The following is an 18257-nucleotide window of genomic DNA, read 5'->3' as shown; positions in this document are numbered from 1 at the left end:
AGAGAATGGGTATATTTCATAGAAACAGTATAAAAACAAGTCTGCAGGACAAACAGAAAGGCATGAATGACAAGCATTGATATTGCGAGTATGTATTATGGTATGATATGATTCAAACATATACACTGTGGTATGTGTGTCAGGTTCAAACCCCGCTTTAACTGCATTGTAAAAAAAAAAAAAAAAAATCACAGTACAATAAGGAACCCTTATGAATTCTGAGTCTTTTCCAGCTACTTTCCTTTGGCCTTTGGATACACACAAGAACCTTAAGAACTGTAGATAATCAAGAGCACGCCTCACGGAGGAAGTTGGGTAAGTGACCGCTAAAATAGACTTTTAAGGGCTTCCAAATGAGAGGTCGAGTGCTACACTCTACTTTCTGAAGACATCTACTGACCCAAAGACACTATGTCACTTTATGTCAACTTTGGACTTCCATTTGAACAAGAGTGGCACAGTCTCTAGATATTTGCTACAATAGCTTACCAGCATAAGGCTTTTACGTTGCTCTGGCACATCTCGTACGGGTAGGCCACTACTGGATAGAAATGCAATGCATAAAACAAACAAATTCCGTATCATATTGAACAGAGACCAGTGTCAGCCATGCATTCACATTTCTATGCATTTTTCTATACTATTACCACATAGCTTTGTCTCCCCAGAGAGAAATGGGTGGGTCACAGACACTGAGAAAGACCCCTTTCCCTGCCCTTGAAAAAAGTAAAAGAAAGTTAAAAACAATCATGTCTTTCTGTTTTGGTATAGCTATATCCATACAACCTTTCTATTTGAGTTGGTGGTTTGTTGAAGCTTTATAGGCAACAGTGTTCATGTACTCACACACATACAAAATGTATAGATGCAGATGTCGGTGTGGCAAGAGTTAAGAAAGAGCATATCGTTTTTGAAAAATTCTCAAATACCTTGTACAAAAAAATTGTCTAGATATCTTGTGACAGATTTTCATGTCAGGGAAAATCTCACAAGAACTGGGCCCAGTTACAGCATCGCTACTTGTGGTTGTACGGCCCTGACCCCTGGTGGCAGCAGATAGCCTACATCTACAGCAGATGGCAGCAGATAGCCTACATCTACGGCAGATGCCAATACCAACCACTCTAGTGTCAGTTATCAACCTCCATCCACATTTGTAGTAGAACTATGTCTCAACGCTGTGGTAACATCGTTTGGTGCCGAGACCTTTGTGGCCGCAGGAATGAACTGGATATACTGTATATCTAGAAATGTCAGGCCATCAGTTTCAGTAGAAATCCACACAATCTAAGATGATAACATTCAGCGCTCAGCGAGCAAGGTTAGAACAAGGCAACTAAGGGTTTCAATGATTGACTGACTGGTACGGTACCAAAGCACACTTTGACTGAGTCCTTTGTTTCTGGGCTCAACCTCATATACCTAGACCCCCCTCGTTTGTTGAAGTACTGCTTCCCGATGTATTGTGGCTAGCGGAGAGCTGTGGATGGAAGAGAGCCCTGGTCTCCTCCTCCTGAGGGTGTGGCTGACCTCTGAACTGTCCCGTGGTGAAATAGCCCTCTCTGGGCTCCCCTGTCCGCCCCTCACCCTCCACTGTGACGGGGACAGGCAATAAGCTGCTCTGGGTCTCTGCCCCTGTGCCCATTTCAAAATCGCCGTCCTCGGGAATAATGGGGATTCTCTGGCTGAGCTCGCAGCAGCCCTGTCCAGAGCAGGCGTCCGAGTCTGCGTGCGCGTACTGCACGTTAACGGCATAGTCCTCGGCGTAGCGCCCCGCTGTGGCCCGGTGGACCTGCATCTCTTTGTAGAAACAGCACGGCAGCCCCTCGTAGCTCACCTGCTCCGAGGCGGGGCACATGTGCTCGGGGGCAAAGTAGTTCTTCGAGGTGGCGCTCTGAAACTCCGCCCCCCTACGGCAGCGGCCTGGGGCCAGAGGCCCGCCTCGGTCTGAGTCCGGCCCTTTGCACTCCACGCTGGGGGGAAGCACCTCGAAGCAGCAGCTACAGGCTGCGGCCCCCAGCTCCCCTGACTCCTCCTGAGGGCCCTTCCCCCTGTCTGCTGCTCCAGCGCCCTCTGGAGCCCCGGCTGAGGTAGTGCTAGTGTTGCCGTTCTCCCTGGGTTCCAGTGATGAGCGACTGCTGAAGTTGGGCTCCAAACTGCAGCCGGAGAGGTGGTCCGCCGAGCTGTACCCCGAAGCCCCGGGAGGAGGGGGCTGGAGGCAGTCGTGTCCCGAGGGAGCGGGGGTTAACGAGTCCTCGGCAGAAACTGCGGTACAACCCAGAGTCCCCGCCTCCCCCGCGGAGCCCCTACACGGGCTCTTACTTCGGTAGACGTAAGGATCGTAGTCGCTGCTCAGCGAGCTGCGGAAGGTGGAGCAGCTACCGTACACCCCTTGGTTGCTGACCTCCGTACAGTCCAACATGGAGTCGCTGGAGGAACAGTGGCACTGGCCCGAGCTGCTGCTGCTGCTGTCACTGCCGGGGCAGTCGGCCAGGTAACCGCTGCACACCGAGCGGTGGCCATGGTAACAACCCAGGCCAGAGGTACTTCCAGCATCGCCTATCCGCGAACTAGAGGCAGGCGCCATGTGGACCACTGTGGGGTATAACAGCCCTTGCTGGAAGGCCCTGCCGTGGGGGCCCTTATGGGCCACCCCTCCTCCGCCCAGCTGACCTGCCACCGCAGGCCCCTGGCCCCCCTCAGCTTGTTGGGGGAAAGTCAAACCCTGGAAATAGTAGTGCTGGTACATGGTCTCATACTGCGAGAAGCAGGCTGCTCGTGAGAAGTTTCGACCATGGAACTTGGGTCGTTTGAACGCCGCATGGTGGGGTTGTGCTGGGTAGGCAGGGGGTCCACGGTGCTCTAATCCGCAGTGATGGGGGTTGATCGAGTGGTCCAGGTGGAGGGTTGGGTGGTAGCTCCGGAGGAAGGCAGAGGTTGACTGGGGTGGGTATAGACCTTGAGGATCTGGGTGCTGGTCCACAGTGAGCACGGTGATGGGATTGCCGTGGGGGTCCATGCTGGTGCGGGTTGGGTAGGCGGTCACCTGGCCAGCACGGTGCACCCTGCCTGGGTAATGGACTGGCAGCACCACCCTCTGCTGCCGGCTGTGGACTGGGTTGCCAGGTTCCATGCATACTGGCCCTGGATTCCCCTTCTTTTGTTCTGTGAAAATAAATAGTATTAAATTCAGTGTCCTGCAAATGAGAAACTTAAAGGTTTGTTTAATGAATTCATTTCAGTACGGTTAACACAAAAGCATGAGCAAAAAACCCTATTACACACAACATCTTTCAGTTTGGTGATAAAGAGGATTTTATCTAAACATCAAAGTCAAGAAACGAGACGTTGTGCACCAACTCACCGATGATGTTGTGTCTACAGTGGGGACAGGTGTGATGCTGGAGCAGCCAGGGGTCCACACACTTCTTATGAAACCTGTGAGCACAGGGGATGACCCGCAGCTCCTGGTGGGGAAAACAGAGATGAAGATTTAGTGGTCAGATTTGACCTGTTAAAAGTAAATGTGGCTTGGATAACGAAGAGAGGACTCAGGACATCATCGAGTGTGTTTAGGTTATGGATTAATTTGGGATAAGCTTGTTTCGCTGCATCTTCATATACCAAGAACAAATATCCCACAAATACTGTACACAAATGATCAGAATATCATACATATACACACATCTGCTGTGTGTGTGTATATATATATATATATATATATATATATATATATATATATATATATATATATATATATACACACACACACATCTGCTGTATATATATATATCTCCAGAAATAAAGATCCATAGTGTCTACTTAAATGACAAACTGCAATAGAGTTTGATTTCCCAGGAGGTGAATTTAAATGCATTATGGAGTGTGGGTGAATGTCCAGGAGGTGGCAGCAAAGCCGCACAGAAGTCCATGGTGGCTGTGACAGTCTTCAACTTTGAAGAGCCAGCTTCACGTCATGCCCCCAAACCAAACTCTAAACTAGATGCCACGCCTACACCACAGCAGAAATACTGCTTTGATGCTCAATGCCACTGCTTCCTGGAACAAAACAAACAACCCGCGTAACACTCGAGGGTTGATATGAAAAGAATGCAACACTTTGCATTCAGATTGAGAATTGGCATGAAGGAATTCCAAAGGCACAAAAGCGGGGAGCACTATGAATATGAATTATAATATTCTTTCCCGGCGAGAAACTTTTTTTTTATTTATTTTTTTTATAAATACTGTTACTCTGTGGCTTCATGTGACTCATCTCTGGGCTCTTTTCCACCCGAGCTTTTGTTGCTTAGTTCACTGCTCTGAACCCGCTTTGATGCCATTCAGCCTTTTATATGGCCACTTCCTCTGTGCAATCCTGGCGCCATGCTTTGTTGTGTTTTCTTCTCCTCCTTACTGAAGAGACACATCACCACAAAGAACACACACACACACACACACACACACACACACACACACACACACACACACACACACACACACACACACACAGCGTCCCCCTGGGCATTGGGGTTTGTCCCCCGCAACGTCCCCGGATGACGATGAGCAATGATGTTACAGTAAATCGTCCAAAAGTCCAACATCAGGGTCTAGGTTACATGTTTTGACGACGAGTCCTTTAGGATTAAAAGGAGGCCATGCTGGGGGAAAACAGGAAGCCCCAATGCACACCGGGTACCGTTATCTCGCCAGGTGCACTGAAAGACTGTATTTCACATCTAAAAAGGCACCGGAAAGAATGTCATAGACGTAGCCGGCCCGCTACGGTCCCTAAGCACATCATGGGAACTTCCATTCCATTGTCTAAATAACTCCCATTATGTTTCATGTATACCATGAAGAAGAAAAGAGCTCAGTGGGGGGAGATTATCGCAGTAACACTGCAAGAGTTAAGAGGTCCCCTCAGGGGCCGCCCCCCCGTGCAATAAATGTATGTATGCGCGATGCACTCATGGTACTATTAAGGGGCTTCGCATGAAAGCGTCTTACAGTACAAAATGGCAGACGGTGTACGTATTGTATCATCTGAAATGTTCACACGGTCGTACATTTGTAGCATTACCTTCTGCGATAGTCTATTCACTACAGGTAAGCAGGGTTTCCCACAGAAAAGCTGTGTATCTTGACAGGGGCCAGGTGTCTTCTGTGACGGGGGGGCCTGGTACGGGCCAGCCAGGGCTGGCAGGTGTGTACAGCGAACTAGGCCTGGAGTGGCGGCAAATTGTGCGCCTACTAATATATGAGCTCCCGCCTGCGTTGTTGCTACGTGGTGCATGTCTACTCTGGCTAACATGAATCCATAGATGCTTTATAGGAAGAATTGGCCCTGTTGGAACGCATGTTTGACCAGTCGGACTGCTTAGATTAAAACTCATCGTATAAATGGAGCACGAGATCGTCTCTCACCTCCCCGTCAATGTACTTCTCCAGGCAGATGGCACAGTCTGAAGTGGAGCTGCTGCTCAGCGAATCAGACGCCCCACAGCTGCTCTCACGCTGAACCTTGACCTTGGCTTTGAACTTGCGTGTCTCCATCTTCTCCAGGGCCTGGATGGCCATTCTGTTCATGGAGCTCTGTGGTGGGAGGAGACCAGGAGGAGGAGGAGAGTCAGTCGCAGTATAATGCAGGTTTCAGAAAGCCACACTTAAGTCTTTTTTATGACCTTTTTTTAATGCCACCAAGAATAATGCAAAAACAAAATGAAATACAAAAAAAGGCAAAACAAGACAATTTCAGACTGAACATAGCTCATGAAAAGTTCTGAAACTAAATAGGCGGTATAAGAAAAAAGAACAAAAGAACCTAAACCAATGAATTGTTGAGGGACATGAGGTTAAGTTGTGTTAAGCAGATCCAATAAAGAAAAGTATATTTATTTGATCGTAATAACCCTGTTGTAAATTCATCTAAGGCTGGATAGCGAGAAAATGAGACATGTATGCAAGACCTTTCAATACTTTTTAAGGCCTTAAATTAGATCATTTAGGACTTTTTAAAGACACTGTGGATACTCTGAGCCAAGGACCTCCATTCATCCTAACAGGGATAAGAACATGAATCATGAGGACCGCGGTGTTCAAGGTGACATCATTAAACTGGACCGTTGTGTCAGTGCTTTCAAGGTGACATCATTGAGGTGACATCATTCATCATGGACTCTGGTGTGTGGGCAGTTGTGCAAACGCTTTGATAACAAACCCCTCGAGGAATCATTCAGGACAGATGTAGCCAGTGCACGGGACAGATGTAGCCAGTGCACGGGACAGATGTAGCCAGTGCACGGGACAGATGTAGTCAGTGCACGGGACAGATGTAGTCAGTGCACGGGACAGATGTAGTCAGTGCACGGGACAGATGTAGCCAGTGCACGGGACAGATGTAGCCAGTGCACGAGACAGATGTAGTCAGTACACGGGACAGATGTAGTCAGTGCACGGGACAGATGTAGCCAGTGCACAGGACAGATGTTAGTCAGTGCACAGGACAGATGTTAGTCAGTGCACAGGACAGATGTAGCCAGTGCACGAGACAGATGTAGTCAGTACACGGGACAGATGTAGCCAGTGCACGGGACAGATGTAGCCAGTGCACAGGACAGATGTAGCCAGTGCACAGGACAGATGTTAGTCAGTGCACGGGGCAGATATAGTCAGTGCACGGGACAGATATAGTCAGTGCACGGGACAGATGTAGTCAGTGCACGGGACAGATGTAGCCAGTGCACGGGACAGATGTAGTCAGTGCACGGGACAGATTTAGTCAGTACACGGGACAGATGTAGTCAGTGCACGGGACAGATGTAGCCAGTGCACGGGACAGATGTAGTCAGTGCACGGGACAGATGTAGCCAGTGCACAGGACAGATGTTAGTCAGTGCACGGGACAGATGTAGTCAGTGCACGGGAAATTCTATCCATGGTCTAATGCTGGATTATAGCTAAAATATATTTGATCCAAATTCTTCTACCAACAGGGAGACAGAGCTTTTGTCCCCGATCATCTGTTCTTAAGTCGTGGTAGTCCCCGCAATTTGGACTGAAGTAAAAGCATACTCCCACGCACACACCAACACACAGTCAAACACCCACAGGTGTGCTGGCAGGAGTACACCTGTCTTTGGGGATGGCGGCGCGCTGCAGGTTTTCTGCTTGGTCATGCTGCAGGTTTTCTGCTTGGTCATGCTGGGCTCCAGCAGCCGACCTCTCGTCAGCGCTAATTGAATGCTAATCCTGATTCATGCGGCGGACGTAATGTAAGCCTCCGCTGAGAGCTGAGAGCTAGCTTAGCTTTGTGTCGACACACGAGCTACTGTGACTCTGTCGCCTGGCTCAACACCCAACACTCCCAGTCAAGTAGTGCTACTGGGACAAACAAGGCATGGCACTGTGTTTGCTTAATTACTGTAGATTTCTGCCTATATACAGACATACAGTATAATATACTGTATGTCTGTATATAGTATTATATATTATATAATACTATATACAGACATACAGTATATTATACTATATACAGACATACAGTATAATATACTGTATGTCTGTATATAGTATTATATATTATATAATACTATATACAGACATACAGTATATTATACTATATACAGACATACAGTATATATAATACTATATACAGACATACAGTATATATAATACTATATACAGACATACAGCATATACAGACATACAGTATATATAATACTATATACAGTATAGAAACGGGTGTGTTTTGTGTATGAGTCAAGCACGTGCAAGTTTAGTCCCATGTGTGTCAAACTGGGAGAAGCATCTAAGTTGCTCCTCCACTCTTCTATTCAAGTGTGTGTGTGTGTGTGCACGTGAACGTGTGTGTGTGTGTGTGCACGTGAACGTGTGTGTGTGTGTGTGCGCGCGTGCACGTAGGCACTAACCTGGCTTCTCCTTTGCTTGAGCTTGATCTTGATGAGCAGAATGAGGCAAACCAGCGACACGACCACGAAGAAGGCCAGGAAGATGCCCATGTCAAAATACTCTGTGGGCTGCTGTGAGGAAACAGACATCTGTCAAATCATCTTCACATGTGACTGATGCGTGAGGCATACACACTGTAGGAAAAGGCTCATTACCTATATATGTCAATATATAGGCCTATATATGTAAATATAGGCCTATATATGTCAATATATAGGCCTATATATTTACTCAGCAGATTGCTCAGCGCTTTGACTCTTATTCCTGGACTTCTCATGTAATGTGGTGTTGATGTGTAGAATGGATACTTCTGATTATTCATGTAAGTCAATTCAGTGTAGTCTTAGTCACAAATTAGCCCAACGAACTGGAAACTACTGTGAAAATGATCTAATTGAATTGATTTATCAGGATTAATACATCAAGATCAAAGATTTCTTATACAAACGAGATCTGAGTTTCAGACAACAAATCAAAACACTGCAATACGTCAAAGTTGATCTCAGAAAAAGTGAAAAGATAATAACATTGAGGGACGGACTAAGTAGAAGACTTTGTTATAGCACTGACATCTTCTAATAAGGTCGTGGTCCAGAACTCCACTGCTGTGAACTCACTGAGAGAGGCCCGTTCCTTCAAGTATCGGTCGGAAAAATCTTCAGTTATCAGGCGGCTTTCTCTCGGCCTCGGGTCAAGCTATTTGACCTCAAAGTGTGCTGGTCCCTTATCAAATATTCCAAGCAAACAAACTGCTCTTTGAATAGCTGATATTCATCTCTCAGAGTGCAGCGCAAGAGTCTTCGGCCTCGGGGTGGAGAGAGAGAAGAAAGTCCTCGGGGTGGAGAGAGAAGAAAGTCCTTGACCTCGGGGTGGGGAGAGAGAGAAGAAAGGCCTCGGGGTGGGGGAGAGAGAAGAAAGTCCTTGACCTCGGGGTGGAGAGAGAGAGAAGAAAGTCCTCAGGGTGGAGAGAGAGAGAAGAAAGTCCTTGACCTCGGGGTGGAGAGAGAGAGAAGAAAGTCCTCAGGGTGGAGAGAGAGAGAAGAAAGTCCTTGACCTCGGGGTGGAGAGAGAGAGAAGAAAGTCCTCAGGGTGGAGAGAGAGAGAAGAAAGTCCTTGACCTCGGGGTGGAGAGAGAGAAGAAAGTCCTCGGGGTGGGGAGAGAGAAGAAAGTCCCCGGGGTGGAGAGAGAGAAGAAAGTCCTCGGGGTGGAGAGAGAGAGAAGAAAGTCCTCGGGGTGGAGAGAGAGAGAAGAAAGTCCTCGGGGTGGAGAGAGAGAGAAGAAAGGCCTCGGGGTGGAGAGAGAAGAAAGTCCTTGACCTCGGGGTGGGGAGAGAGAGAAGAAAGGCCTCGGGGTGGGGGAGAGAGAAGAAAGTCCTTGACCTCGGGGTGGAGAGAGAGAGAAGAAAGTCCTCAGGGTGGAGAGAGAGAGAAGAAAGTCCTTGACCTCGGGGTGGAGAGAGAGAGAAGAAAGTCCTCAGGGTGGAGAGAGAGAGAAGAAAGTCCTTGACCTCGGGGTGGAGAGAGAGAAGAAAGTCCTCGGGGTGGGGAGAGAGAAGAAAGTCCCCGGGGTGGAGAGAGAGAAGAAAGTCCTCGGGGTGGAGAGAGAGAGAAGAAAGTCCTCGGGGTGGAGAGAGAGAGAAGAAAGTCCTCGGGGTGGAGAGAGAGAGAAGAAAGTCCTCGGGGTGGAGAGAGAGAGAAGAAAGTCCTCAGGGTGGAGAGAGAGAGAAGAAAGTCCTCGGGGTGGAGAGAGAGAGAAGAAAGTCCTCGGGGTGGAGAGAGAGAGAAGAAAGTCCTCGGGTGGAGAGAGAGAGAAGAAAGTCCTCAGGGTGGAGAGAGAGAGAAGAAAGTCCTCGGGGTGGAGAGAGAGAGAAGAAAGTCCTCGGGGTGGAGAGAGAGAGAAGAAAGTCCTCGGGTGGAGAGAGAGAGAAGAAAGTCCTCAGGGTGGAGAGAGAGAGAAGAAAGTCCTCAGGGTGGAGAGAGAGAGAAGAAAGTCCTCGGGGTGGAGAGAGAGAGAAGAAAGTCCTCGGGGTGGAGAGAGAGAGAAGAAAGTCCTCAGGGTGGAGAGAGAGAGAAGAAAGTCCTCGGGGTGGAGAGAGAGAGAAGAAAGTCCTCAGGGTGGAGAGAGAGAGAAGAAAGTCCTCGGGGTGGGGGAGAGAGAAGAAAGGCCTCGGGGTGGGGGAGAGAGAAGAAAGTCCTTGACCTCGGGGTGGAGAGAGAGAGAAGAAAGTCCTCAGGGTGGAGAGAGAGAGAAGAAAGTCCTCAGGGTGGAGAGAGAGAGAAGAAAGTCCTTGACCTCGGGGTGGAGAGAGAGAAGAAAGTCCTCGGGGTGGGGAGAGAGAAGAAAGTCCCCGGGGTGGAGAGAGAGAAGAAAGTCCTCGGGGTGGAGAGAGAGAGAAGAAAGTCCTCGGGGTGGAGAGAGAGAGAAGAAAGTCCTCGGGGTGGAGAGAGAGAGAAGAAAGTCCTCGGGGTGGAGAGAGAGAGAAGAAAGTCCTCGGGGTGGAGAGAGAGAGAAGAAAGTCCTTGGGTGGAGAGAGAGAGAAGAAAGTCCTCAGGGTGGAGAGAGAGAGAAGAAAGTCCTCGGGGTGGAGAGAGAGAGAAGAAAGTCCTCGGGGTGGAGAGAGAGAGAAGAAAGTCCTCGGGTGGAGAGAGAGAGAAGAAAGTCCTCAGGGTGGAGAGAGAGAGAAGAAAGTCCTCAGGGTGGAGAGAGAGAGAAGAAAGTCCTCGGGGTGGAGAGAGAGAAGAAAGTCCTCGGGGTGGAGAGAGAGAGAAGAAAGTCCTCAGGGTGGAGAGAGAGAGAAGAAAGTCCTCGGGGTGGAGAGAGAGAGAAGAAAGTCCTCAGGGTGGAGAGAGAGAGAAGAAAGTCCTCGGGGTGGAGAGAGAGAAGAAAGTCCTCGGGGTGGAGAGAGAGAGAAGAAAGTCCTCAGGGTGGAGAGAGAGAGAAGAAAGTCCTCAGGGTGGAGAGAGAGAGAAGAAAGTCCCCGGGGTGGAGAGAGAGAAGAAAGTCCTCGGGGTGGAGAGAGAGAGAAGAAAGTCCTCGGGGTGGAGAGAGAGAGAAGAAAGTCCTCGGGGTGGAGAGAGAGAGAAGAAAGTCCTCGGGGTGGAGAGACAGAGAAGAAAGTCCTGAGGGTGGAGAGAGAGAAGAAAGTCCTCAGGGTGGAGAGAGAGAGAAGAAAGTCCCCGGGGTGGAGAGAGAGAAGAAAGTCCTCGGGGTGGAGAGAGAGAGAAGAAAGTCCTCGGGGTGGAGAGAGAGAGAAGAAAGTCCTCGGGGTGGAGAGAGAGAGAAGAAAGTCCTCGGGGTGGAGAGAGAGAGAAGAAAGTCCTCAGGGTGGAGAGAGAGAGAAGAAAGTCCTCGGGGTGGAGAGAGAGAGAAGAAAGTCCTCGGGGTGGAGAGAGAGAGAAGAAAGTCCTCGGGGTGGAGAGAGAGAGAAGAAAGTCCTCGGGTGGAGAGAGAGAGAAGAAAGTCCTCGGGGTGGAGAGAGAGATAAGAAAGTCCTCAGGGTGGAGAGAGAGAAGAAAGTCCTCGGGGTGGAGAGAGAGAGAGAAGAAAGTCCTCGGGGTGGAGAGAGAGATAAGAAAGTCCTCGGGGTGGAGAGAGAGAAGAAAGTCCTCGGGGTGGAGAGAGAGAGAAGAAAGTCCTCAGGGTGGAGAGAGAGAGAAGAAAGTCCTCGGGGTGGAGAGAGAGAGAAGAAAGTCCTCTGGGTGGAGAGAGAGATAAGAAAGTCCTCGGGGTGGAGAGAGAGAAGAAAGTCCTCGGGGTGGAGAGAGAGAGAAGAAAGTCCTCAGGGTGGAGAGAGAGAGAAGAAAGTCCTCGGGTGGAGAGAGAGAGAGAAGAAAGTCCTCGGGGTGGAGAGAGAGAGAGAAGAAAGGGAAGAGTCAGATTTCCTCAGCTGGAATTTTCGGTGTTCTCCATATCTGTAAAACTCATTAAGATTTCGCCTCTCACGAGCATGTTTGTCACGTTGGTGTTCCTCACTTGTGCCTTGTGTGTGTGTGTGTGTGTGTGTGTGTGTGTGTGTTTGCGTGTGTGTGTGTGTGTGTGCGCGTGTGGTTTCGGTATGGGAGCTTACCCTCGGTGGTCTGTGTTGTATCCTAGCACGGGCTACTTTCTGCTTGTTGACTATGTTCATCAACTTCACAGCGTCGTTCCCCTTCACATACACCACCGGCCGCTTCAGGGGATCCTCTGCAACCTGGTTGAGCTGAGAGAGGAGACAGAAAAAGAGACAGGACACCTGTTACAGTATGTACCACAGGACACCTGTTACAGTATGTACCACACAGCACACCTGTTATGTACCAATACTAGGGGTGTCACGATACACTCAGTTCACGATACGATACGTATCACGATACTGGGTTCACGATAACGATACGATACGATACGATTTTAACAATATTTTTTTAAACTTGAATAATGACAATATATGACTGGAAAAGTAGTATTTTATTTGAAATGCACAAATACAAAACATGCTGTTGTGGGAAATTGTTATTACAATAACAACTAGAAAAAACATGAGATTGGAGATAAGGCTTATCTTGAAATAGAATGAGTTACACCATCACTTAGATTTACTTTGAACTAAAAGGTTTCTCAGCAGTATAAATTCTCATTATGCATCTTCAGTTTTTCTTCAAACTCAAACAACAAGACTTTTCTTAATCTATTTTTTATGCATCTTCAGTTTTTCCTGTCAAGTAAACAGTTTTGCCAGAAACTCAATTGAATGGTTTCTCTCCTGTATAACTTCTCATGTGTCTCTTCAGAGACTTGTTCAACTGAACTACTTTCCACACATTGAACTTCAACAAACAAAGACGTTTCTTAGTCTATTTTTTGAAAAAAAAAAAAAAAAAAAAATTTGCGATATGAGATTTCATCTCAACGATACATATCGTGACGTTTTACTATCGCGAAATTTCGTGGGACGATATATTGTGACACCCCTAACCAATACATAACATCATCTTGTAGGATTAGACCGCAGCTACATATTTTGTTTTAACATTGTATTTGCGGCATACCATACATATTTTAAGGTATCAACCGAAATAATAACACAGTACTGCGTAGTATCAAAACTCAAACGATACCTGAATTCAGTCCTTTTTGTACACAGATCTAGAAAAAAAAACTATTTGTATGGTTTTTCTCGCAGCCAATCACCGCAAGCGTTCTTCAATTTAATGTGACGTGTGATTGGTCCACTACCACAGCAGCTACAACCCACAGCAGTCTGTGGTGATGAAGTCGACAGAGTTGGCAGTCCAGCGTGCTGAGTTGACACCAAAATGTTCAAACGCATGGCTCAAATAAGGGTATGGAATAAAGTACTCTCTCAGTATCGGTATCAGTATCACTTTAAGGGTACTGGTGGTATTGGTACTGGTATTGGAATTTTACAAATGATACCCAGCAGCCCTACCCTGACATGAATGGACAGCAGATATCAAGACAAAATATTGGCTATCGGCAGCTTTCAAAAAGCCCCAACAGGAAGAACCCTAATCATTAGGAGCAGATGAGCCGGGCCTACAGCTCCCCTTCAGGATGGGACGTGTATGACCATCATAGAGCCCAAGACATGAGCTCTTTCAGTTGCCCACTGGGAAAAATGACCTATAGGCTGGAGACATGGAAACTGTGGTCACAGTCTGCCAGAGGGAGCGGAGACAGTCAATGAATAGTATGTTCTGGCTTTGGAGTCAGTTGACATACTCCTTCCTCCTCTCTCTGTTCTCCTCTCTAGTCTTTGGAGTCAGTTGACATACTCCTTCCTCCTCTCTCTCTGTTCTCCTCTCTAGTCTTTGGAGTCAGTTGACATAATCGTTCCTCCTCTCTCTCTGTTCTCCTCTCTAGTCTTTGGAGTGAGTTGACATACTCCTTCCTCCTCCTCTCTCTCTGTTCTCCTCTCTAGTCTTTGGAGTCAGTTGACAGACTCCTTCCTCCTCTCTCTGTTCTCCTCTCTAGTCTTTGGAGTCAGTTGACATAATCCTTCCTCCTCTCTCTGTTCTCCTCTCTAGTCTTTGGAGTCAGTTGACATAATCGTTCCTCCTCTCTCTCTGTTCTCCTCTCTAGTCTTTGGAGTGAGTTGACATACTCCTTCCTCCTCCTCTCTCTCTGTTCTCCTCTCTAGTCTTTGGAGTCAGTTGACAGACTCCTTCCTCCTCTCTCTGTTCTCCTCTCTAGTCTTTGGAGTCAGTTGACATAATCCTTCCTCCTCTCTCTGTTCTCCTCTCTAGTCTTTGGAGTCAGTTGACATAATCGTTCCTCCTCTCTCTCTGTTCTCCTCTCTAGTCTTTGGAGTGAGTTGACATACTCCTTCCTCCTCCTCTCTCTCTGTTCTCCTCTCTAGTCTTTGGAGTCAGTTGACAGACTCCTTCCTCCTCCTCTCTCTGTTCTCCTCTCTAGTCTTTGGAGTCAGTTGACATAATCCTTCCTCCTCTCTCTCTGTTCTCCTCTCTAGTCTTTGGAGTCAGTTGACATACTCCTTCCTCCTCTCTCTCTGTTCTCCTCTCTAGTCTTTGGAGTCAGTTGACATACTCCTTCCTCCTCTCTCTCTGTTCTCCTCTCTAGTCTTTGGAGTCAGTTGACAGACTCCTTCCTCCTCCTCTCTCTGTTCTCCTCTCTAGTCTTTGGAGTCAGTTGACAGACTCCTTCCTCCTCCTCTCTCTGTTCTCCTCTCTAGTCTTTGGAGTCAGTTGACATACTCCTTCCTCCTCTCTCTGTTCTCCTCTCTAGTCTTTGGAGTCAGTTGACAGACTCCTTCCTCCTCTCTCTCTGTTCTCCTCTCTAGTCTTTGGAGTCAGTTGACATACTCCTTCCTCCTCCTCTCTCTCTGTTCTCCTCTCTAGTCTTTGGAGTCAGTTGACAGACTCCTTCCTCCTCTCTCTCTGTTCTCCTCTCTAGTCTTTGGAGTCAGTTGACATACTCCTTCCTCCTCCTCTCTCTCTGTTCTCCTCTATAGTCTTTGGAGTCAGTTGACATACTCCTTCCTCCTCCTCTCTCTCTGTTCTCCTCTCTAGTCTTTGGAGTCAGTTGACATACTCCTTCCTCCTCCTCTCTCTGTTCTCCTCTCTAGTCTTTGGAGTCAGTTGACATACTCCTTCCTCCTCCTCTCTCTCTGTTCTCCTCTCTAGTCTTTGGAGTCAGTTGACATACTCCTTCCTCCTCCTCTCTCTCTGTTCTCCTCTCTAGTCTTTGGAGTCAGTTGACATACTCCCTCCTCCTCTCTTCTGTTCTCCTCTCTAGTCTTTGGAGTCAGTTGACGTACTCCTTCCTCCTCTCTCTCTGTTCTCCTCTCTAGTCTTTGGAGTCAGTTGACATACTCCTCCTCCTCTCTTCTGTTCTCCTCTCTAGTCTTTGGAGTCAGTTGACGTACTCCTTCCTCCTCTTCTCTGTTCTCCTCTCTAGTCTTTGGAGTCAGTTGACGTACTCCTTCCTCCTCTCTCTCTGTTCTCCTCTCTAGTCTTTGGAGTCAGTTGACATACTCCTTCCTCCTCTCTCTCTGTTGTCCTCTCTAGTCTTTGGAGTCAGTTGACATACTCCTTCCTCCTCCCTCTCTGTTCTCCTCTCTAGTCTTTGGAGTCAGTTGACATACTCCTTCCTCCTCCTCTCTCTCTGTTCTCCTCTCTAGTCTTTGGAGTCAGTTGACATACTCCTTCCTCCTCCTCTCTCTGTTCTCCTCTCTAGTCTTTGGAGTCAGTTGACATACTCCTTCCTCCTCCTCTCTCTGTTCTCCTCTCTAGTCTTTGGAGTCAGTTGACATACTCCTTCCTCCTCCTCTCTCTGTTCTCCTCTCTAGTCTTTGGAGTCAGTTGACATACTCCTTCCTCCTCCGTCTCTCTGTTCTCCTCTCTAGTCTTTGGAGTCAGTTGACATACTCCTTCCTCCACTCTCTCTGTTCTCCTCTCTAGTCTTTGGAGTCAGTTGACATACTCCTCCTTCCTCCTCCTCTCTCTGTTCTCCTCTCTAGTCTGCTGCTGGAAGCTGTCATTTGAAAAGCCCAGGGGAAATAGCAGGGATATTCACGTTTCTATTTCTTCTGCTGTCGTCATGTTCCCCAGTGAAATATGCTCGGGCTTTATAAAGTATAGACGTTGAAACTTTTGATCTCCCGCTCGATTCCGCTGTGCCATTCCCTCTCTGAGAAATGACTCTCGCTTGGCCTTTGAACACACACACACACGCACGCACGCACGCACGCACACACACACACACACACACACACACACACACACACACACACACCGTGAAAGTATAAACTTAAAGGTATACTATGCAACTTTTTTAGGCCCCTTCAAATGTAAACAGACTTTTCTTTTTGACATCTTAAAGTCATATTCTTGAACAGCGGGACTTCTAGAATGTGCTTTTTTTTTATCATTGCAACATAACTCAAAACACAAGCCTGTTTTGCTCCAATGTTGACAAACAATACAAATGTAAACAAACCGTTTATGGCTTTCGAGTACATCTAAAACTCATTTCTAGCTCTTACAAACGGACATTCCTTTTATCAAGAGCAGCTGACTGTCAGAGCTAAAATATACTTTAAAATGTATAATAGAAGAAGAATAAAAAAAAAAGAAGTTTGTTTACGTTTGAAGGGCACTCAAAAAGTTCCATAGTATAACCCCCCCCCTCCCCCTCCCCTCCCGGGCCTAAAGCCCAGAGTGTTTCAGCCACATATCTTCCATCCAAGACCCCCCCCCCCCCCCCCCAAAAAAAAAGGAGGTCAAGTACATTAACTTCATAAAGCTCCTCTCCTCATTCCGGCCCGGGGACCTTCATTCTCCCTAAGCTCCTCCTCCCTGCCCCTCGGCCTTGTGGGTGCCGTCTCTGCTGAGCGGGCCGCTCTGACTGGAAAAGCCTCTCGGGGGAATTTAACACAGCCGCCCGGCGCTGCTGCCTTTCATGTGGTCCCCCGCGCGATCCCTTTGATCTCCACCGCTCCGTGCTTTACCACCCGCCGGCACAGGAGGAGGAGAGGAGGAGGGAGGAGGAGGAGGAGGAGGGAGGAGGAGGAGGAGGAGGGAGGAGGGAGGAGGAGGGAGGAGGAGGAGGGAGGAGGAGGAGGAGGAGGAGGAGGGAGGAGGAGGAGGAGGAGGAGGGAGGAGGAGGAGGGAGGAGGAGGAGGAGGAAGGAGGAGGAGGGAGGAGGAGGAGGGAGGAGGAGGAGGGGTGGAGGAGGAGGGGGGGGGGAGGGGGGGCTGCAAGTCCGGGCCTGGCGTGGCGGAGAGGATGAATACCACAGGAGAATTCTTGCGACAAAGACACTCAGACGAGCAACTCGCGTATTATACCTTCTCAACAACAACAAAGACACAGGGGCATAGCCACAGCGGGAGGGAGACGGGGCGAGAGACTACGGCAAAGAATGTGTGCGTGTGTGTGTGTGTGTGTGAGCGAGTTGACTTTTAACGTTGTGCGTAGCGCATGTGTGTGTCCCGCATGTCTCTGTGTGTGATGTACAGTGTACATAATGTGTGTTTTCCACAAACGTGTGGCTCAGAGGAAGATCCGTCGCGGATCATGTCTGATCTCGGGGGGGGTGGGGGGGGGGGGGGGGGGGGTGGGGGGGGGGGGGGGGGGGGGGGGGGGGGGGGGGGGGGGGTGATGAGCTCATGTGTGTTTAGCGTTAGCGCTCAGTCACTACCTGTGCAGTTCTGAGCTCAACCTGAGCGCGGCCATCATGCTCTTAGTGGAAGCTGAACTTATATATATCCATAGATATCTTATATCTATGGATCTATAGATTTATAGATATCCATTTTCAGTGTGTCACAGCACAGCACTGCACAGCACTCACTAAACACAAGGTAGGCTCAAAAGCGTCAGAGTGGCTGAACGAGGCGGGCTGATCCGCGGGGCTTTTGAACAGAACTAAAGATAGAAAAGATCTTTGTTTGCCACAAAACGGCGCTGCACACCGCCGGTCAGGAGGGCGGGGCATGTTAACTCTGCACACCGCCGGTCAGGAGGGCGGGGCATGTTAACTCTGCACACCGCCGGTCAGGAGGGCGGGGCATGTTAACTCTCTCAGCGTGATTTGTAAAGTGAAAAGAGAAGCTGCTTCTTTACAAAAGGGAGCCAGACAGATGAGACAGTTGACACACATGGTTGAAGATGTGAGGGAGTGAATGAACGTTCGCCTGGCTGTTACAAACCTGGTCGATGGCATCCGGGTTTTCCGACACGTCAAAGATGACCGCCGTCGCTCCCCTCTGCACCGCTCTCTTCGCCTGCAAACGGAGCACAGAGGACTCATGAAATATACTGACGCT

The 18257-nt window shown here is 48.6% G+C and overlaps 1 protein-coding gene across 1 annotated transcript in view; it reads right to left on the bottom strand.

Annotated features, from left to right (window-relative positions):
• Positions 1-1414: 1414 nt before the first annotated feature.
• The window catches only part of znrf3 (zinc and ring finger 3), a gene marked incomplete at both ends in the record, with an annotated part of 27374 nt that continues 10531 nt past the window's right edge, over positions 1415-18257 (bottom strand). Inside the window, 6 exons of the mRNA XM_083644211.1 lie at positions 1415-3165; positions 3365-3467; positions 5428-5595; positions 7932-8042; positions 12039-12170; positions 18141-18215. Coding sequence (XP_083500337.1) covers positions 1415-3165; positions 3365-3467; positions 5428-5595; positions 7932-8042; positions 12039-12170; positions 18141-18215 — 2340 coding nt within the window. The remainder of the gene's footprint in view (positions 3166-3364; positions 3468-5427; positions 5596-7931; positions 8043-12038; positions 12171-18140; positions 18216-18257) is intronic.

Source organism: Poromitra crassiceps (assembly GCF_964638095.1).
Source record: "Poromitra crassiceps genome assembly, chromosome: 10".
In the NCBI taxonomy this organism is placed as follows: domain Eukaryota; kingdom Metazoa; phylum Chordata; class Actinopteri; order Beryciformes; family Melamphaidae; genus Poromitra; species Poromitra crassiceps.
This window is presented reverse-complemented; position numbering and strand designations above follow the sequence as displayed.